The 22028-nt window shown below is 54.9% G+C and overlaps 1 protein-coding gene across 2 annotated transcripts; it reads left to right on the top strand.

Moving 5' to 3' along the window:
• The first annotated feature begins 225 nt into the window (after positions 1-225).
• UROS (uroporphyrinogen III synthase) lies at positions 226-19956 on the top strand. 2 transcript variants are annotated; one of them, XM_066239940.1, is made up of 10 exons: positions 226-497; positions 5514-5602; positions 5779-5862; positions 7532-7628; positions 10117-10191; positions 11938-12012; positions 14891-14971; positions 17050-17135; positions 18007-18105; positions 19035-19956. In XM_066239940.1, the coding sequence occupies exons 2-10, from the start codon at positions 5540-5542 to the stop codon at positions 19167-19169; spliced, it is 795 nt and encodes a 264-aa protein (XP_066096037.1). In that variant the 5' UTR covers positions 226-497; positions 5514-5539; the 3' UTR covers positions 19170-19956. The 2 variants fall into 2 exon arrangements, with proteins under 2 accessions (XP_066096037.1, XP_066096038.1); XM_066239941.1 differs by lacking the exon at positions 14891-14971.
• Positions 19957-22028: the final 2072 nt, after the last annotated feature.

Genomic DNA, 22028 nt, shown 5'->3' with positions numbered 1-22028 from the left:
AGACCCCTGGGACCTCGGCGCTGAGTCTCCGGCAACCCCAAGGCCCCTGCTGGGATTTACGACCGTGATCTTTGAGATTCAGAGTCAAATTCAGTTCTGGGTCCTATCTTAGCCTTTCCTTGCTTCCGCCGTCTTTCCTCAACCCCTCCTCAAGGCTCTCCCTTCTCTTGTCGCAGTGGTTCGACCCATCTCTATGCGTGCCCCCCACCCCCCACGACCCGGGCCTGGATGTCGGCGCGCATGCGCTTGCTGCAGCCGTGACCGGCTCAGGGTAGATTCTGCAGTGGTACTCGGGGTCTCTAGCCGGCCGTCGTCATGGCAGCTCAGGCCACGTGGTGAGGGATCCGCCCACCTGGACCTCGCTTCGGCATCCTCACAGCCTCCAAGTTGGGACCGCGAGATACTGTCGCCTCCTCCCGCTCCCGGGCAACTTCCGAGTGGGGGTGCTGATCTCAGCCCCAGCTCCTAGACCTTTCGGGCCTCACCAGCCCGGCGAGGTAGGTGTCCCCGCCAGCCAACCGTCCCGACGACGACACGGCGCTAGCAAGTGAAGGACGAGCCCAGAGCGGAACCGAGGCCGCTGCTGGCCTGGGTGGGGGCTCTTGTCCCGGGGCAGTGATCGGCCCCAGAGGAGGGTCACCGGATCCGTGCAGGTGCCCCCACGCCAGGTCAGGCCCGACCCTACCGGCATGTCCCCAAAACAGTGGTGGCATGGCCTTGTCGATGATTAAATGATCCCAATGCCTGTCCCTAGCAGACCCTCCTTAAGCACATTTCTTTTTTTTTTTTTTTTTTTGTATTTTTCTGAAGCTGGAAACGGGGAGAGACAGACAGACTCCCGCATGCGCCCGACCGGGATTCACCTGGCACACCCACCAGGGACGACGTCTGCCCACCAGGGGGCGATGCTCTACCCTTCCGGGGCGTCGCTCTGCTCGACCAGAGCCACTCTAGCGCCTGGGGCAGAGGCCAAGAAGCCATCCCCAGCGCCCGGGCCATCTTTGCTCCAATGGAGCCTTGGCTGCAGGAGGGGAAGAGAGAGACAGAGAGGAAGGAGGGGGGGAGTGGAGAAGCAAATGGGCGCTTCTCCCAAGTGCCCCGGCCGGGAATCGAACCCGGGTCCCCTGCACGCTAGGCCGATGCCCCACCGCTGAGCCAACCGGCCAGGGCCCTTAAGCACATTTCTTGACTTGAAAGTTTCTTGAAAAGCAGGGCTCCACCGCTCAAGCCCGGACTACACTTCCACCTGGGGACACCAGGACCCCTTTCTGACTCAAACAATTCTCCTAGCTCATGTCATTAGTCTTACTTAGCTGTAAAATATTTTTTAGCCTCCCATAAATATGAGGGCAGGAATCACACTGTATACCCAGTGCCTGGTACACAGTCACTGTATGTCACTATTTGGTGGCTTACAGACAGGATTACCCTGTTTCAGGACCAGCAAGGAGATCTGAACTACCCACCAGAGCCTATTTTGAGAGCACAGATGCAGGGAACTATGACACACTAGGGTGCCCCTGATAGCTGTAGCCAGGGGTGGCCAAGTGGAAACATGAACCCAGTGCTGTCAAGATTTTTACATGTTAAGGGAACCTGGAATTCTGGATTTTTATAAGAAATACCTCGTTTTTAAAACGGGTGCAAAATAAAATTCATCGACCAGCCAGGTTTATGCCACAGACTACCAGTTTGCAGACTGTGGTAAAGACTATTAATTTTAAAAGGTAGTTGTTAATGAAAGATGACAGCGGCTTCCTTTTTTCATTTTTCTTTGTAAAATGAGAAATGGGTGAATGCACGTGATTCTAACACTGTACTGAGCTGCCCCTAGTAAGGAGGTGGCCGCTGCCGGAGAGGTTTAAGCAGAGCAGGGATAATAACCCTTGGTAAGTCAGCCAGTACAGGACTTGGAATCAAGGTACCTTAAGTGTCCCCAGAGCCCCCTGTGATTGGATTGTCAGTTCCGTCTCCCCTGAGTCTCGTCTAGCCAGCCACACATGGATATTAGTGTATTTACACATCAGGCCTCCACATCTGATGGGCCAGCTTAACATATCCCTGTCGGGTCTCACACCTATGCAAAAACATCTTACCATAACATACAAGAGAGGAAGCTGTAAAAAAAGACTTAGCAGAAGGCTCATTTAGAAAGATGAGGGAGAAGGCATGGTGCCAACATACCAACAGAGTTACACTGAGACATCGTGGATAATTGTTCCCCCGTTTCTTTGTATGTTTTGCTTGTAGTAAACTATAGAGGACATAAATTTTGCCACTGGAACCATTTCTAAGTGTACAGTTCAGTGGCATCGAGTACCGTCACAGTGTTGCACAGCCCTCACCCCAGCCATCTCCTGAACGCAAGTCTTTCCTCTTAGAAAAACTGAAATTTGTTAGTTGAACACCAGTTCCCACGCCCCCTTCCCCATCATCGTACTTTCTGTCTCTATCAATTTGCCTATTCTAGGTATATGATATTAGGTGGCATCATAAAACATGTCCTTTGTGACTACTGGCTTGTTGCACTTAGTATAACGGTTTTTAAGCTCATCCACGTTATACCACATGTGTCAGAATTCCCTTCCTTTTTAAGGCTGAGTAATAATAATACTTCACCGTATAGATAGACCACATTTTATTTATCTATCAGTGAGCACTTGGGTCCCTTCCACCTCTTGGCTATTGAGGATAATGTTGTTCTGAACGTGGTGTACAAATAGCTATTCAAGTCCCTGTTTTTATTTTATTTTCTTTGAGTATATACCTAAAAATGAAACTGTTGGATCATATGGTAATTCTGTTTTTAGTTTTTTGAGAAACCACTTTTTTATAGTTTGCAAATTTTCCACAATGAGCATGTTTTGCTTTGATAAGCAGGAATGGGGGGAGGGAGCCTTACTCTGTGTCCTCACATTGGTTTCCAGTGTTGAGCTCATGGTCAGAGTGTGAATGAGAGGGGAAAATATGGATAAATACATTGCCTGTGGTTTTCTCCTTTGAGAAAACACAGCAATGACCCAGGGAACTGAACTCAGTCAAGGACTGGAGTGCCAATCCACTGGCTCAGTCTTCACTGTTAGCTCATGTCATTAGTCTTATCTGTAAAATGTCTTTTCACCTTCCATAAATAGGAGAGCAGGAATCACACTGTATACCCGGTGCCTGGTACACGTCACTACCTATCACTATTTAGTGGCTTACAGACAGGATTACTCTGAGCAAACCCCAAGTCCAGGCGGGATTAAAGAAGAAAAACACTTATTTTCCTCCTGGTCCCCACTATTACAAACCAGGCCTGGACAGGTGGCTTCACCTGGAATTACACGAATAGTTAGCTCTGTCTTTGGTATGAATGCCCGGTCCAGCCATGTCTTAACCTCCCCACTGCTCAAACCACTGCCACTGTCTAACCTACAGTGGTGTCCACCCCGGTCACAGAGCCGAGCCCTTTCTAAAGTGTAAATCTCACCACTGCCCCCCGCCTTAACCTCTCAGTGCAGTCAGCCCCTTTTCTCCGGGAATCCAAGACCACCTTGTGCTTTCCACTCAAGCTCGGACTACCCTTCCCCCCGGGGATACCAGGGCCCCTTCTGACTCAGCATTTCTCCTTCTGGCTGTTGTCACTCAGATCTCAAGTCACCCCCTTCAAGTCTTCGCACTGCTGTTGACATTCAGATCTCAACTCAGATGCCTCCTCCTTAGAGAGGTCCCCCGAAGAGGTGACTCGCTCTCAGCGCCCCAGTCCCCTCCACCACATCACTTCATAGCACCTAGTGGTACTTGAACTTGTCCCCCACCCCCAATAAACAGTGTACACCTAATCTCCCCGAGGGGGCCCCAGGGGTGTCACTGCCGAGGTCAGAAAGCTGCTGAGAGACCAGCTCCTGCTGGTTGAGAGCGTTCCTAACACCCCCTTCGAAGACACCAAGACACCGGGATCCATACCACAGGGCCTCCAGCCGCGGCAGGGGTGTGGCAGGGGCGTGGCGGGCTGAAGAGAGATTCGGGGCTGCAGGATTGCCTGCTTCCAAGAACAATAAGCTTCCACTTTTTAATCCCACAAGAGTTGCTTGCTTTGTGTGTCCTAGAAATATTGCTGCTTTAGCAGAAAATGCCAACTTTTACCTGCCACTTAGTGACATGCCAGATTCCTAGAACCCCAGAACTGGAAGGTTGAATCAGAAACACAACCAGTAGGGGATATATACAATATCAGGAGACTTATTGCAAGGAGTTGATCTGTGCAACTGTGGGGTGCATCTGAAATGCACAGTGCAAGCCGAGGAGGGGGGCCGGGCTCGGCACGAGCTGCCGCTGTGTCCACAGGAGCCCCGTCTCCCCCGGGAGGCCTCGTCCTGCTCCTAGGGCCTCTCCCCTGATGGAGTCAGGCTTGCCCCACTTCTCTAGGACTTCCTGTTCTCTGTCTTAGCAAAAGTCACCTGGCGCTGGACCTCACCCTATCTCCGAAATACCTTTCGAGCAACACTTAAGAGGAGCATTTGAGAAGGAACGGGGACCCAAACCCAACCAGGCTGACACAAGAGTGACCATCACAGAAAGATCGATTCCTGATTTCCGTATGAGACACATTTTGAGTCACTTCAGGAAATGACAGAAGTGACGCTGCCCACTCTCCCAGGCCCCTGGTCTCTGGCTGAGAGCCCAACGGCAGCAGGAACTAGAACTCGATTGCACACCTGCCTGTTCACCCGGGTTCGGCTGCTTAGATACAAAGCAGTTCGTTTTGCGCCATGCACCATTTATATCTCGGTAACAGAATTCCGGGGCGAGCACCTTTCTGTCCACCTCTGCACACATTTATGAGGACTGCCTTGGTATTCACTCTTAGGTGTGAAGTTATAGGAAGAAAGGATGTGAAGTATATAACGCTTTTGATACGTATTGACAAATGGTTTTCTAGAGTGTTAGAAAACTTTTGAAAGACTATCTCAGGATACTCAACAACATTTGTAAAACATCCTTTGAAAAGTAGAAGAGTTAATATAGTTATTTCTTGAGGAGAGGAGAGGGCAGGCCCCACGCAGGGTGGAAGGTGTGACGGAGCAGAGAGGAAAGAGGGCCGGCCCCACGCAGGGTGGAGGGTGGCTTGTGAGCCACTTAGTGTGTGTATCTTGAAATGGAGGTAATGACTTATTTACCTCCTTTTAGCATGAGAGACCCGTTTCTCTGTTTGTTATTGATACAAGGCAAATTTCAAATTTTGCACCTCTTCTATGAGCCTTCAGTGTGTGGCTAGGACACTGGCTCTCTGTGATGGCTTTCGTCTGCCCACCCAAGTGGTATCAAGTGCTAGCACACTGTCCCTCGGCCTTATCACTGGCCAGGGCTTCCTAAGGAAGGAGCCCATTACTGCTGAGTCAGGGTGTGCAAGGGCTGGGTCCCCCCCGCCGGCGGCTAACTGCCCCACCCTCCCCGTGCCGCGGTCTGTCGGCGTGGCCTAGGTGGAGGCCCTGAGACCTAACTAGGACCTGTCCCCTGCTCTGTCACAGCACCCTGTAAGGACTGCCAGGCAGTAATGAAGGTTCTTTTACTGAAAGATGCCAAGGAGGATGACGGTGGCCCGGATCCGTATGTCAGGGTAAGTGCCTGAGACTCCTGGCCCCAAGAAGTCCAGCACTGCCTTACCAGTGAGGGGGGGGGGGGTGTCCACTAATACTGAGGAGTCGGCACAGAGTAAGTTGTCAATGTGATTCCTTCAGCCTCTCCTTGTTTTCCAAAGCACCTTGGCCAACCCAGGACTCTGTTCACTTGCAGGAACTAGGATTACACGGACTTGAGGCCACTCTGCTCCCTGTTTTATCATTTGAGTTTCTGTCTCTCCCCAGTTTCTCGCAGAAGGTAAGGTCCACCGGTGTCTGAGCACCGTGATTTCTCCCTGAGATGCCTTTGGTTTCTGTAAAGTCCGTGCCAACCCAAGCTGGAGGACTTCCTTACTTCCCTCATTTTCCTACTCGGCTTCCAACCAGGGCCGCTCCGCCCCACCAGCTCCAGGACCCGGCCCCAGGATTGGGAGGCCCAAGAGCCTCCACGGGCCCCTCCAGCAAGACAAGATGCGGAGGCCCAGAAGAGCTGGCCGTGGAGGGCGCTGATCGCAGCAGGGCAGGCTCTGTCCTTTACACCCCCACCCCCCACCCCCCACCCCAGCCTCCGCACGGGCTAGGACGTGTTCGTTCTCCTGGTTCAGAGACTGACTCAGCCCCTGTCAGCACTGGGCTCATGGTCGTGTTCTGTGCACCCAGCCCTGTCCGTCACTCCATGGGAAACCTTCCTGTTTCCTCCCTTCAGTTTGAGCTGAATATCTGATTAATCATTCAATTCAACAAGCACTGAGCTGGCATCTGTCACATTCCAGACCAGGACCGTGGGCGGGGCACAGATGGACTTGCTTTTCCATGAGCAGCTTTAAAAGGGAACAAGAGACCTCGTGGTGTGAGATGATCTCTAGGACCTCGTGGTCAGAAACATCCTAAGGTCACCTACCGCCACCAGCCAGTCTGCCCCTGAGGGTTTTCTGAACCCTCCATCAGGCCGGTGAGGCAGGGAGCACGCTCTGCAGCAGCCCCTGTCCCCTCGGTGGCCTCCCAGGCCTCCCACGCCACTTGTTTTATCCACCTGCCATGAGAGTAGACCCTCTCACGGGTACTCTCAGAGCAGTGGGGGGACAGGTACATGACAGCTGCCACCTCACTCAGAATAGACGGCCAGCAGATGTTACCACCATTTTCTGTGAAAATCAGGGCAGCAGCCTGGACATGGCCCCTGGAGAGCAGTCCTGTTTCATTGCAAACACAGGTCAAGTCTCCTGCCTGCCTGCACACCAGACCAGGCTGAGCAGGCTGCCCTCTCCTCTCTCTGCTCCAACACACCCTCTGTCCTGCGTGGGGCCTGCCCTCTCCTCTCTCTGCTCCGTCACACCCTCCGCCCTGCGTGGGGCCTGCCCTCTCCCCTCTCTGCTCCGTCACACCCTCCGCCCTGCGTGGGGCCTGCCCTCTCCTCTCTCTGCTCCGTCACACCCTCTGTCCTGCGTGGGGCCTGCCCTCTCCCCTCTCTGCTCCGTCATACCCACTGCCCTGCGTGGGGCCTGCCCTCTCCCATCTCTGCTCCGTCACACCCACCGCCCTGCGTGGGGCCTGCCCTCTCCCCTCTCTGCTCCGTCACACCCTCCGCCCTGCGTGGGGCCTGCCCTCTCCCCTCTCTGCTCCGTCACACCCTCCGCCCTGCGTGGGGCCTGCCCTCTCCCCTCTCTGCTCCGTCACACCCTCCGCCCTGCGTGGGGCCTGCCCTCTCCCTCGCCCCAGGCTGCTTGAGGGAAACTCTGAGGGCGTCATCTGCACTGCTAAGGCCTACAGTAGGTCCAGGTTGCTCAGCCCTCAGCGTCGAGTGGGTGGACAGAGGGATGGAGAGATGGGTGGAGTGGATTAATGGAAATGCTCCTGTGAGCAGTGGGATTCTGGGTGGTGTGGAGTGCAGCCATCCTGTGACATGCCTCTCACTGTTCGCTGTGCAGCTCTTGCGCCCGGAGAGGTACGAAGGCCTCGTGTTCACCAGCCCCAGAGCCGTGCAGGCCGCACAGCTGAGCCTGGAGAAGGCCGGGAGTGCTGAAGGTGAGGTGGCCCGCGCAGCCGCACTGGCCCCATGCGTCCGTCTGCGCGCCAGCTTCCCTGCTGGCAAGACCCGGTTCCTATAGCTGCCCTTCAGGGTAACGCCTGTAGTGACTCAGCTCAGAATGTGTTCAGGTGCAGTTGTTTCATGTTTGTATAATGTTGGAGGGAGCAGACAGCCACCTTTTTATGAGCTGTGTCCTGATGTCCCACACAGGAGGACTTGTGAACCTCTTAGCCTCTGGTGCTGGTCACAGCCCGGCCATGGGAAGCAGGAGACATTGCCACCTCCCGACGTCCCAGACGGATGTGGCTGCGGGGGTGGCTCAGTGTTCCCCTGCCAGGTGGCCGGCTCCCCTCAGAATGTGTCAGTGCCCGTCTCTTCCTTGGAGGGGCGACAAGACCCAGCGATACGCGAGAAGACAGGGCACATGCTGGGCACTGCATGGCAGACCGTGTCTGAGACCCTCGCCCTTCTCCTCCCCTCCATTGAAGCCGACAGAGCCCGGTGTTCAGACTGAACAACCACCTGAGTGTGTTCGAACAGCTTCACACTGACGTTTATGGAGTGCCTGCTGTATACCAGGCTGTCAACTTTACACTCACTCTCATTGAATCAGGGGCATGCACACTGTGGTCCTCACCTTACAGATGCGAACACTGAGGCTCAGCGACAGTAAGCACCTGTCCGAGGCCATGGCGCCAGGCGGTCAGGCCTGACCGGCTGGTCATATTGACAAATGGAGGCAGCGGGCGGAGCTTACCAGCCGGGCTGTGTGGCAAAGTGGGCCGGCTTCAGAGGACCATTCTGACCGTGGTGAGCTCCTTGACCTGGCTGAGCCTCAGTTTCCCTGTGTGTAACGTGGGCCCATTGATCCTGCACCACTGGCTCATTGCTTCCTCCGGGAGCTAGCTAGGACTGCTGAGGGTCTTCCCGGGACCAGGCACGTCCTCCATGCCTGACCTCGGGCAGGTATGGTTCGTGCTTCCAGCTGACGAGGGCCTCAGAGCAGGGGGTGAGACACTCTTCAAGGCCACATGGCCGTTGGGCACAGGTGTGTGAGTAGCCTGGAACACAGCGGGCCTCAAGACAGTGGTGAGTGGTTATCAGTCTCTCCCTTCCATTTAACTAGGCCTTCATTAGAGCAAAAAAATGCCCCTTCTCGATGATTTCTTAGGTCACACTTGCCTCTGCCGCAGAGAAAGTCTGACACTTTTTTCAGGGATGAGGACTCGTGCTGGCCGATCAGAGTGGCAGCTCCAACAGGAAGTGCCATCATTTCCAAAGTAGAGAGAGACAGGAGGTGGAGAAGCTGACGTGCCCCCAGGGTGCTTCAGCAGCTCTGTCTCCCAGCCTCAGGCGCCCTGTGTGCGCGCTTTGAAGGTGGTGGACAGAGAGAGCCCCAGAGTGGACGCCGTAACTCCCCACAGTGCTCTGCGGCGTAGGGGCATTGTCCCCAACATTTCGTGTTTGATCAGCAACTGATGAAGTCAGGGAAGGTGTAGTTGATCCCGCTTGTTGACCGGGTCTGGGAGGGGGTTGCTGACCTGCACAGGGACAGACATGAGTCCGGGGGCAGAGCTGGCTCCAGTGAGGCCTCCGGTTGGTCGGGGGCTGCTCCAGCTGTCGCCTGCTGTGAGGCTTGGACAGAGGTTTGTTCACATGCTAGAGAGAATGTCTAAATAAATGTTACACGTGTGGGGTAGGAAAGAAAGGTGAAACTCAATCTTTGATTACTGTTTAAAAGGAAATTTATCATAGGTGTGTAAAGGCTAGCGCGACTGTTGAATTTAAAGGAAAGTTATATTCATAATCAGATTTTAGGAAGGAAAAACTAGGCTTCCTCACCTTCTAAAAAGATATTGAACACCCAGTGGCCTTATATATTTATACAATCCATTTTCTCTGTCATTCTTTCATCCAGATTTAAAGATGTTTATTTTTTGTCATGAAACAGTAGCGTTCTCTATTCATTGTGTGTGTTTGTGATCCTCAAATGTATTTTCTCTACTTTGACCTAATGGATTAATGAGACTATCGTCTCCCGACTCCTTTCAGATTTGTGTTCCAAATACAACCAATTGGATTGCTTGATTAGACTTCAAGTTACCTCTTTCTTAATGACTGGTGACTTTTTCTTTAAAAGTCTAGGTTTAAAAATGTTTTATTATCACCATGCAAATTAATTCTTCAAGTTATGTTTGTTTTCTAGTACATGTTAAAAATGCTTTCAGGGCCTTCTGTCGAAATGGCTTACTCTTTCAAGCAAGTCATCCTGAAACATCTACCAAAGTGATTTTTAAAAAATATTCTTACAGAATACAAACAGTACAAAAGTGGTGTTTTAGTTTGGGGTGCTGTTCTTTTTAGACTTGCTCATTAACTCGTTTGCCTTGCTGACAAGGTTTAGGACGAACCCGCAGCCGTGGGCAGCAGTCCATGTGGCCACTTTGGTGCTCTGCAGCTCACCTCTGCTCTCCTGTTCCACAGTCTGGGAGGAGTCTCTGAAAGAAACATGGAACGCCAAGTCGGTGTACGTGGTCGGCAGCGCTACCGCTGCTCTGGGTGAGCATCCAGGGGAAGGGCTCCCCACACAGGCTGAGATGTGCCTTATAAGAGGAAATCCGTATTTGGTCTTCGTCCCCTTGTTCACCCTTGATGTTTCCTAGGTGTTAAAGAGAAAGGTGTCTTTTGTTATTCGTAACAAGCCTCTTTCACCTACATGTATTTTAATAAGATGATTTTTAAAAAGACCCTCAGGTTGGGGCTGGTTGCCAGGGGAACCAGCCCCGTGATCAGAGTAGGAACTTTCAGATTCCAGCCCCTCACTACCACCTCTGGGGAGAAGAGGGGGGCTAGAGGTTGAACTAGTTGTCAGTGACCCATGGTTTAAGATTTTATTTATTTATTTTAGAGAAGGGAGGAGAGGGGGAGGGGAGGAGCAGGAAGCATCAACTCCCATATGTGCCTTGACTGGGCAAGCCCAGGGTTTCGAACCAGCGACCTCAGTGTTCCAGGTGGACGCTTTATCCACTGCACCACCACAGGTCAGGCAACCCATGGTTTAACCCAGGGGTCCCCAAACTACGGCCCACGGGCCACATGCGGCCCCCTGAGGCCATTTATCTGGCCCCGCTGCACTTTGGAAGGGGCACCTCTTTCCTTGGTGGTCAGTGAGAGGAGCATAGTTCCCATTGAAATACTGGTCAGTTTGTGATTTAAATTTACTTGTTCTTTATTTTAAATATTGTATTTGTTCCCGTTTTGTTTTTTACTTTAAAATAAGATATGTGCAGTGTGCATAGGGATTTGTTCATAGTTTTTTTATAGTCCGGCTCTCCAATGGCCTGAGGGACAGTAAACTGGCCCCTGTGTAAAGTTTGGGGACCCTGGTCACCATTCTGCCCGTAGTCTCAGCATGGGCCCAGTGCCTAGGACCACAGGAGAACGCACACTCATGTTGAGCCAAGTACCAACATCACTGTGCGCACTTCGGTCCCGGTTCCGTTCCTGGGATGTTTTCAAGGTTCTTGGGTGCACTGCGACCTTCCTGATCCTCTAGGCAGGCTGGCGATTCCAGTAAGCAGGGGTGTGGCTCCTGGGCGGAGTTCACAGCCGCCAGGGACTCAGCGCCTGCCTCACGGTCTGAATTCGAGGTGGTGTCAGCAGTCGAGCTGCGGTTGGTGTTAGCCAGCCTCCTGTGAGCACCTCCTTTCTCAGAGCAGCTCCACATTCCAGTACTGACCCCGCTGCCCCGGGTCTTCCTGCTTCCACACCCTCTGCAGGGCAACCAGCCCTCCACCTGGGAGAGTGTGGGTCCTGATGGAGTCTTGCACAAGTGGCCGGCACAGCCCTTGCCCTAACTCACCTGCCGTGTGGCAAATGGTTATGAACCTCTCCTCCCTCCTGTCCATCTCATCCCACCCTGTCAGCCCATGCCGCTTCCCTGGGTGGGCTGTCCTCGGCTCCCTGCCCAAATGAGCGCTCTCTGATGTCCATGGGTCTCAGAGGCTCCCACCTCCTGACTGAGGAAAACCACCTCTCTAAGCCCCTCTGAGACAGCCAGCAGTTTGCTCCTATCAGCTCATATCATCCTCCAAACAGTCCCGATGGCTGTGTCCCCCACCCCTTGTGCCTGAGCTAAGGGGCTTGGAGAAGTTGGAGCATCCCCCATAGCCACCCATCTAGGAAGCCTGGGGCCAGGCCCCAGCTCTGATCAGTGCCACAGGGCCTTTGCACTTGTACCTCAGACAGTGTGAAGAGAGGGACTTGAACAGCCATGGAAAGCAATGTACTTTTGTTGTCTTCCAGTGAGTAAACTCGGCCTGGATGCAGAAGGGGAGAGCAGCGGGAATGCAGAAAAGCTTGCAGAATATATCTGTTCCAGTAAGTGGGAGAGGGCCACCCGACGGGCCCCCTATGTCATGTGCTGGTCTCACAGCTGCCACGGGCAGGGTCGCTCCTTGGTGCCTCCGTGATAAGGTGGGGTGACTGTGCAGTGTAGAAGCCCCCCTGGGACCAGGTCTGCCTGCTTGAGACTCAGCCCACCTCCCTCCACCCTACTCCAAAGGATGGGGCAGGGGTCTGTGAGTGGGCTCCTCCCCCTGTGCGCTTGCCTTCCAGAATGATCCAATCTCAGCTCTGTTTCTAATGTCCCTTCAAGGATAATGCTCACTGGCACACAGATCAAAGCCCTCTTTTTATTTATTTATTTAATTTTATTTTTTGTATCTTTCCGAAGCTGGAAATGGGGAGGCAGTCAGACAGACTCCCGCATGCTCCAGACTGGGATCCACCCGGCATGCCCACCAGGGGGCGATGCTCTGCCCATCCAGGGCGTCGCTCTGTTGCAACCAGAGCCATTCTAGTGCCTGAGGCAGAGGCCATGGAGCCATCCCCAGCACTCGGGCTATCTTTGCTCCAATGGAGCCTTGGCTGTGGGAGGGGAAGAGAGAGACAGAGAGGAAGGAGAGGGGGAGGGGTGGAGAAGCAGATGGGCGCTTCTCCTGTGTGCCCCGGCCGGGAATCAATCCTGGGACTTCCGCACACCAGGCTGACGCTCCACCACCGAGCCAACCGGCCAGGGCCAAAGCCCTCTTTTTAAATGTACAATAGAAATCAGTGTAAATGATGCTGTTGACACCCTCCAGGTTTACAGGAGTCATTAGTGGTCCTGTGGGTGGGATGAGGGAAAGCTCCCTGATGGGACATGTGGCCCAGCTAGTTCCCCAGGCAGGAAAGGGGCTGTACTCACAGTTACGCGTGGGTCCTGGAAGTGGATGAACAAGAGTCATTCCTCACTGTCAGGCCCAGAGCCATCAAGCTGTGCTCCTGGCTTTGTAAACACAAGGCAGAGAGGCTCCGTGTCACATCTGAGGTAACACGCTGGTGTTTCAATTAACTGAGCCTAGGCTTGGAGGGTAGAGTCGGACCTTAAATCTCAGAGGTACTGGCCTGGGTTCTTTGCAAAGCCTTTGTTACTTCCTCTGATTTATGACCAGCATGTTTATAGGCCCTAATAAATCTTCAGTTTGCAATTAGAATACCCAAATAAGAATCCATCCGGACTGCCAATGAGCACTTCCACCTTGGGTGTACCAAGGCGTTCAGGACTTTCTCCCCCAGGAAACTCTGAAATTTAATTTTAAAAGCTAAGACTCTTTACTTCCAATGCTTGGAGTAAATAGCTAATTCATAGTTATTGCTTATTTATTTCCCTTAACAAACCCTTATTTACTGTATGATGGGCACTATTGTGCCTAGAGCTGTTACTAATGTACCCTGACAGCTTATTGTGCTGATAGACAATTCTTCCTCCCTCTCAGGACACCCCCCCTTATGGAGAAGAAGGGACAGTTAACTGGTGCGGGTAGAGGGCGGTTCCATCAGAGAGCGAGTCAGCAGACAGCCCGGGCTGCTGGTCACTGGCAGTGTGTCCTTCTGCACTGGGAGCTCACAGGCAGAACCGCAGCCACAGGCTCCCCTCCCCTCCCCCCACTCGGACTCATTATCCTAATTACCTGCAATTAAGTGCCCCCTGCCTGTGCGACCGGATTCTCACCAGCGGAAGCCAGAGGGTGACAGCCTGCAGACCTGAGGCTGTCAGGGTTAGATGGCTCAGCTGCTCCCGGAGAGGCGCTTACAGCCCAGGCTCCGGGTCCTGTCCTGGCTTCCTGCGGTGGCTGTTTACAGGCTCCGCACTCACTGCCTTTTCTGTCTCAGCCTGGGCAGGCCTGCAGTCTGGCCCCTGCCTGTGAAAGGAGGGGGAGTGAGGCCTGCAAGCCCCACTGTTGGCCCTCTGTGTGGAATCAGACCCCGGCCAGCCCCACATCTCCCCACTGTCCTGGGGAGACCCCGATCTCTCACCCCTGCGGAGCCAGACTGCTTTACACTGACCTGGTCAGCACTGGCCTTTCTGGCTAAACACCTGCAGGCAAGCTTGTCCCAGCAATGAGCAGGTGGGCAGACCACGCTGCACTGTGCTCCAGCTGTTTACAGATGGCGGGCAAGGTTCCCACTGGTGGCACTGAGAGGTCCCCCTGCTGCGGCGGTCTGGGACCTGCACAGTGCCTCTGAGGTCCGCCTGCATTTGCCTGTGACCTCCTGAGGCGTGCCGTAGACCCTCCCCTCGCTGGGAAAGAGTGTGGGAGCAGGACAGTTTCGGGTTTGCTTCCAGCCGGCCCTGTGCTGGGCACTGGTGGGCAGTGAGGACGAGATGCTAGCCCTGGACCGGGAGGGGGGTGCTGACCTCCCCGTCTCCCCAGTGTGACCGGCATCCAAGAATGAGAATGGGCAGCTCAGGACTCTGCTGGACGCACAGAGGAGATGCTGCAGGGGCAGATTCTGGAATCTTCCGAAGGCCCCTTGCATACCTCTGTGGTTGGGCTTGTTGGAAGGCCCCCTGGGCACTTGGCTGGTGGCTGCTGTTCTGGCTGTGACAGTAGTGGACATCAGCGTGTCTTGGCTGCCTGTCCCCTGCCTCCTCGTGAGCGGAGCCACCCGTGGGCTGTCCACAGCTGCTGCAGGGATGGGAATGTGCTCCAGTGCACACCCAGGCCTGACCGCTAACCTCCAAGTCCAGTGAAGGTGGCGGCAGACCCTGGTTTGTGTAGGGTTAGTTGTCCAGGCACTGGTGCCCACACTGCCGTGTGACCTTCGGTGACAAGGTCAGTGAGAATGGCAGCTGCTCCCTCCTCCTGCAGTGACCAGAGCTGAGGTCAAAGAAGCGTCTGCAGAGCCGTTCAGCCTGGGTCTCTGTTCTCAGGGGAGCCGCCGGCCTTGCCTCTTCTGTTTCCCTGCGGAGCCCTCAAGGGAGAGATCCTGCCAAAAATGCTCAAGGACAAAGGTGACCCGCATGCACGGCCCCTCACCTTTCGGGGGTCAGTCGAGAGTGTGCGGTGATGTTTGTGGTCAGCCCAGCAGGGACATGGGGACAGTGGGCCCGGGCGGGAGTGGGCGTCCAGTCTGGTTCTTGGAGTCAGAGCTGCTCCCCTGGGCTTGCTCAGCTCCAGCAGGAACGTGCAGTGTCCCCGAGCCGTCACCAAGAGAAGGGTTGGGTGGGAGGAGGGGACGGGGGACGGGGTCGGTCCCCATGAGAGAACCCTGAGGGGGAGCTGATGGGCGGTGGCGCGCAGCGTCCTCCAGCTCCACCACCGCAGCCCCGCTCCCCGGCATCCCCCACGGCCCCTGGGCTCGCTCTGATAGCAGCCGTGCCCTGGAGCATGCCAGGGTCACCTGCACCCCTTCTGTCATGTAGAGGGCCTGGGTCATCGGTGGTCTGGGGTATGAACCTCAGGGTGAGACGGGAACAGATGGACAGAACCTGCCGCACACACGCCATGAGCCCCGCAGCACAGCGCCGGCTCTCGACGCGCAAACGGCTCACGGAACTGTGGTCAGCGTGCTCACCTCCACTGGTTCACACCACCCGCCATCCACACAGGGAGCATTGCCCGGGATGATCGTAGACTCACCTTCCGTGTTAAAGCGGGGCGAGATCGTATCTCCTCTGCCCACATTAGCATCGCCCTCTAAACACTGCCGGGAACAACTGCAGAAACTGAACAGGAAGCTCGGCAAGCATGGTGGCCTCTGGACAAGATGAGAAAACCAACAGGGTGGTCCCAGGGACCCTTAGCGAAGCCAGATGCAAACCAGAGGCTGACCCTTCCACGTTTATGTCGGGTGCTGGTGTGAAACGGTGGTAGGCTGCTGTTTTCTGCTGAGACTCCTTCGATTTCCTTTCCTGTCCCGTCTCACTTCTACAAGCCTGAGGTTTTGGGGCCCAACACAGTTTCACTGCGTTGTGGCTGTCCTACCTGGCAATTGTCCATGAGGACATGTGGCTGGTCATTGCCGTGCCTGCCCCTCCCTGAAGCGGAACAGGAGGGAATGTGAGACACTTCAGAGCCTAACCCAACACCCACACGGGGCCGTGGGTGGCAGTGGCCAGTTCAGGGCACGTGGCCAGCGGGGATGTAGCGGGCCCAGACTCAGGCCCACACGCCCCTTCCTGGCTCATGGCCTCTCCCTGAGCTGTCCTTGAGCGTGCTGCCTGGCCTCAGGTTGCAGGGACCAAGGTGTACAGAGCTCTTGGGGGCCTGCTTCTGCCCCCAGGCTTGGGAAACGCCCCCCAAGCTCTGCCCACACCCCCAGCTCTCTGTCAGGTTCCACACTGACAGCATTGCGGACCCCGAGAACAACAGTTCATTTTATAAGAACCCTGGGAAGGAATTTATCTGCTGAGATGGACTCCCCAAGATTAACCAAGGGTCCAAGTTTTATAAATAGAGCCTTGGGCCCTTTGCTGCTGGCCCTCACATCTCTGTGCCTTGAGCTCCCAGGGCCCCCAGCTCCGCCCTGCTCATTGTCAGCCATGACAGGAGCCCCGTCTCCTCTCTCTACCGGGACAGGCCTGCCCTGTCCAGTCCCACTGCACGATCTGGAGACCTCACTCACTCACATAAAATACCTCACAGAGCACCTGGGAGGGATCGTTGGCTGTGAAAGGTGGCCTCCCCATGTCTCGGCGAGACACAATTCAGGCTGCTACCTGAGTCTGTCTCCTGGCTACAGCTCCTTTATGCTTTAGAAAAAATGCCTTTTAGTCTTTATTACAGTCTCAAATTAATTTTGGCTTACAGCATCAGGAGTGGGGTGGCCAGGGACAGTCCTGTGGGCACCCACACACACGGAAACAAAAGGCAGCGTGGGTACGAAGGAGGCCAGCAGTCTCGAGGCTCTTGTCCTTCCTCTGTGTCTCAGCCTCCCGCAGGGGCCCTGGGAGGCCGCCGAGGGCCGCGAGCCCACCTGTGCAGGGTGGAGGACAAGTTAGAGCTCGGCCATGCCACTGGCTGCCCACAGTGCGGACTCCACAGTGTCCCCAGGGCAATAACTCTGTTTCCTGGTTTTGGTCGTGTCCAGGGATTCCCATGGAGAGCCTAACGGTCTATCAGACGATTCCACACCCAGGAATCCAAGTGAACCTGAACAGCTACTATTCTAAGCAGGTGGGTGCTGTTTAGGGAGAGCCCGGGCAGGGTGGGTACCAGCGGAGCAGGCCGGTGGGAGGCACGAGCTCTCTGCGTGGTTTCATCCTCCACCCGCACCCCCACCCAGCTGTGTGACTAAGGACGCCACCTCCGTGTCTGCACTGGAAACAGGCCCGCCGAGGGAGGGTTCTGGGTGGATTAGAGGAGACAGCTCCGTACAGCACCCAGCCCAGGAAGCCCGGGACAGACCGTGGTCTGGATGCTGTTCTCCATCTGTGGCGTTTCTGGAGCTGTGGGGGCAGGGGCTGGAAGGCCTGGGTGGGGTTTGGCAGACCACGTGACCTTCGGAGGCTTCAGGTGGGGAGTGCAGGGCGCCTGTTTGAGTTTATCGATAGAGTTCCACATCTCGATTCAGTGAGACGCCTCTCCGTCCCCTCTCAGGACAGACGTCTGTGTGCCTGCGGGTTCTGGGACATGCTGTCAGCACACACCAGAGCGGGGGCCCCGTCTGTCCGCTCTGTTCCGGGGGGGGGGGGGGTGAAGAGTTGACAGGGAGCCAGGCTCAACTGCTGCCCTACTTGATCGGTGCCTCTTTGGCCACACAAGCTAGAGGCAGTCTGCGCGGCTGGGCACATGGGGCCACAGCGCCCGTGTCCTCTGCCAGGCAGACCTGCTGTGGGGGCTGCAGAGTGACCACAGAGCAGGGTCCAGCCCCTCGGTCGCACCCACTCCCTAGGCAGTGTGACCTCGGCCGCTGGGGGTGCCACCTGCCAGCATTACCAGGAACTGCCAGTTGGGAATCCACCTGGAGGTGGGGTCTCGGGACCTTGGTGACACTGGGAACTGTCTCCTGGACCCCACACGGGGGCTGATCTTGCTCTCTCTGCAGGGTGTCCCGGCCAGCATCACCTTTTTCAGCCCCTCTGGCCTTAGGTACAGCCTCAAGCACATTCAAGACTTATCTGGTGACAGCATCAGTCAAATCAAGGTGAGCTTTTCAGTGCTCCGATCCTTTCCAGATTTAAAATTTTTCTTTACTAATAATCCAAGAGCTTGCACATCAAGTCCGCGCACTCACGGCAGCCCTGTGGAGCTGGAAGGGCGGCCGCAGAGCCCCCGGCCCAAGCTAAGCACAGCAGCGCCTCTTCCTGCTGGTACTCCTGGACAACTTACCCTCTCTGAGCCCGTTTCCTCATTTGGCTCAGGTGTTAACATCCTACCCCTTTTTCCTGTCTACACATCTTGAAATGATCTAAAAGCTTTCCTTCCTCATGTCCTTAACTCAGAGGACTCACATCCACACATTTGGGGAACTGTATTTATTAGGGGTCATCACAGCCCCCGTGGGGCCTGGGAAGGCTGCGGTGTGACCCGGCGCTGGGGGGCAGGCGTCAGCACTGCGGCCCTCCCCAAGTCCGAGTAAAGGTCCCTACCTTTCAGCCCTTGTGGGTCTCACGGCACCCCTGGGGAGTGGGGGCCGCTGCAGGGGGAGTGTTAGGTTCAGAGAAGTGTGTGTCCTGACCCTCTTGTTCCGGGCCTTGGTCTGGACTGCTCTGCTTTTCCCGGGTGTCCGGCCACCATCCCTGCCACACGCTGTCCTGTGTCCCACCTGACCCCAGCCAGGCCCTGAGACAACACAACCATTTGCAGCTAAGGCTTCCGAGGACGCAGCCACGGTGCTGGGGCCTGATTCTGGGACCTCTCAGCCACCCGAGCTGCAGGCACGGCGTGGCCTCCTTGGGGCTGGGGGGCTGTGACAACCTCGCAGAGGTGACGGCCTTCTGCCACCACAGAACCAGTTCCAGTCCAGGGGCACGGTCAGGGAGGCATTCACACGGAGCGCTGTCCCGGCGGGCGGGCGGCCCCACAGGCCGGCACCCCTGCCACTGGTGCGCTGAGAGCCTTCTCTCCCCGCAGTTTGCGGCCATCGGCCCCACCACCGCTCGGGCCCTGGCCGCCCAGGGCCTGCCTGTGAGCTGCACTGCGGAGAGCCCCACGCCAGCTGCCCTGGCCGCTGCCATCCGGACGGCGCTTCAGCCTCCCAGCTGCTGAGCTGGCCGCCCAGGGCCTTTCTGTGCTGGGCTGCGGCCCACAGGGCGGGCGAGCCATCCACACACAAAGCTGCCTCAGGCCTGGGGAGCCACCTGGACACCAGCGATCAGGATGGGGCCTGGGGCTGGCATCTGACCACCCTCCCTGCTGCGACCTGCACCCCACGCACGCTGGCTCCTGGGCCCCGCGAGAGCGTCTCCTCTGGCAGCAGACACCACCTAAACAACACTGGCTACCTGTGCGGACTGTGGGTGTTAGTGGCTGTGTATTAATACACAGGGTGAGGCTGTGTTTGCTGGGGGACACGAAAGTGCCCACATTCTGAAAGCCAGCACACCTGGTGTGTAAGGTAAAGACTTGCTGTGTGTGAAGCAGTTTTATTCCTCCTGTAAAAAGGACCTTTTTTTGTGAAGTTCCCGCTTTGTGCATTGTGGACAATAGTCAAGTACAGAGACTTCCTTCAGAAATATAAATGCAGTCTAATCAGTTGGGGCAGGAGAGGCCCCATCCTCCTTCCTATCTCCTGGAATGCAGATACAACAGCTGGTGCTCCAGCAGCCCTTTTGGGCCCTAAGGTGACCTCAGTAGAACAGGGTGACACAGGGATGCTACACTAGCCTGCCTCTGGAGGGTTTTTTTTTTTTGTTTTTTTTTTACTTCTTAAATGTAAGGGAAATACAAATGTAAGAGAACGTCTGTGTTTAAGCCACTATTATTTCAATGTTGTCTGTGATAATTCAATCTAATCCTAAATAATAAAACAATCAAGCTGAACTGGCAAACTAAACAGCAACAGGGAAAATCTTTGGGTGCTTTCCTCATATACTTACTACTGAATCTTTTTAAAAAATCAACACAGCAATTTTGAACTGATGTATTTTCATAGTATTTATAGATTTACAATTTGTGTAATTTTGAAGTCCTTAGCAGCATGAGAATTTTTAATTTCAAAATCACCAATAAAACAACAAGAGCCGCAGAAGTCTGCTGGCCCTGGCCACTGTCACCAGCCACTGTCACCACCCCTGGCCTTGCTGGTGAGCACCTCACAGCCTGGAGCATGTGCAGTCCTGACATAAGAAATTGGTCTTTTATCTCTGAGTTCCTCCTAACTCAGAGATAAAAGACCAATTTCTGTTCAGTAACGAACATTTCCTGTCCACATCTCACTGAGTCCTCAAACACACTCTGTCAGGTGGGACCATGTTACAGAAAAATTTGGGCTGATAGAATGAAATGCCACTCACAAGACTGAGGGAGCTGGAGTTGGGTCCCGACCTGCTGACCCAGCCTGCGGGAGATCTTTGTACAGTGTGTCCGTAAAGTCATGGTGCACTTTTGACCATCACAGAAAAGCAACAAAAGACTATAGAAATGGAAATCTGCACCAAATAAAAGGAAAACCCTCCCAGTTTCTGTAGGATGATGTGGCAGCATGTGCGCATGCACAGATAATGACGTAACACTATATATACAGCGGACCAGCCCACGGCCATGCCAGTCGAGATGTGGACGGTACAGAGGAAAGTTCAGTGTATTCTGTGGCTCGCTAAATTCGAATCCGTGACCGAAGTGCAACGTGAATATCGGCGCGTTTATAACGAAGCGCCACCACATAGGAATAACATTACTCAGTGGGATAAGCAGTTGAAGGAAACCGGCAGTTTGGTGGAGAAACCCCGTTCTGGTAGGCCATCAGTCAGTGATAAGTCTGTAGAGGCTATATGGGATAGTTACCTAAGGAGCCCTAAAAAATCTGTGTGTGAGGCCCTGGCCGGTTGGCTCAGCGGTAGAGTGTCGGCCTGGTTTGGGGGAGTCCCGGGTTCGATTCCTGGCCAGGGCACACAGGAGAGGCGCCCATCTGCTTCTCCACCCCTCCCTCTCTCCTTCCTCTCTCTCTCTTCCCCTCCCGCAGGGAGGCTCCATTGGAGCAAAGATGGCCCGGGCACTGAGGATGGCTCTGTGGCCTCTGCCTCAGGTGCTGGAATGGCTCTGGATGCAACAGAGCGACGCCCCAGATGGGCAGAGCATCGCCCCCTGGTGGGCATGCCGGGTGGATTGCAGTCGGGCGCATGCGGGAGTCTGTCTGACTGCCTCCCCATTTCCAGCTTCGGAAAAATGAAAAAAAAAAATCTGTGCATGAGCCCACATCGAACTGCACTGAATAGGTATGAAACTAGGAGAGTTTTCCTATATTTGGTGTAGATTTCACATTTCTATCATCTTTTGTTGCTTTCCTGTGACCGGTCAAAAGTGCACCATGACTTTACGGACACACTGTAGATAAGGGTGTCCCTGCAGGTGTCAGACCACCCTCTACTTTGGGGGTGGGCTCCCAGAACCACCTAGACACAGAGGGAAGGGCTTTATTCTTTTCCCCATCTTCTGCCCAACTACCCCAAATCCTATAAAAATTGCATCTCTAGTGACATGAAGTAGCCCAGCTCCCTGACCATGTGAGCCTCTGAGTCACACGTGACCAGCCAGGCTCCATGTCTGTGTGGGGCACTCAGTCAACTAGCTATACTTGGTGGAAAGCCCACGAGGCTGAATCACACAGAATTCTCAATAGAATAACACAAGCCCATGTGACCCAGATTACAGCACGAAATGACCTCACCACTCCGAATCCCCTGCACCCCCTTCCCACCTGTGACACGCAGACCCGGGCTCTCATCAGCCCCATGCTCCTGCAGAGGGGCCCCGAGTGAGAGCCCACCATAGTGCCACTCGGGGTGGGACAAGAACCAGCCCTTCTGTGGTGGACTGTGCCTGGACTCCCTCGCAGGGAATGGGGAACCAGTTAACAAACAGTCCAGAGGCTTCTGGGAGCTCAGGCGGGGTGGGGCATGGTCCTGG

This window comes from Saccopteryx bilineata, chromosome 7, assembly GCF_036850765.1.
Source record: "Saccopteryx bilineata isolate mSacBil1 chromosome 7, mSacBil1_pri_phased_curated, whole genome shotgun sequence".
In the NCBI taxonomy this organism is placed as follows: Eukaryota; Metazoa; Chordata; class Mammalia; order Chiroptera; family Emballonuridae; genus Saccopteryx; species Saccopteryx bilineata.
The sequence above is the reverse complement of the archived record's forward strand: the minus strand, read 5'-3'. Positions and strand labels throughout refer to the sequence as shown.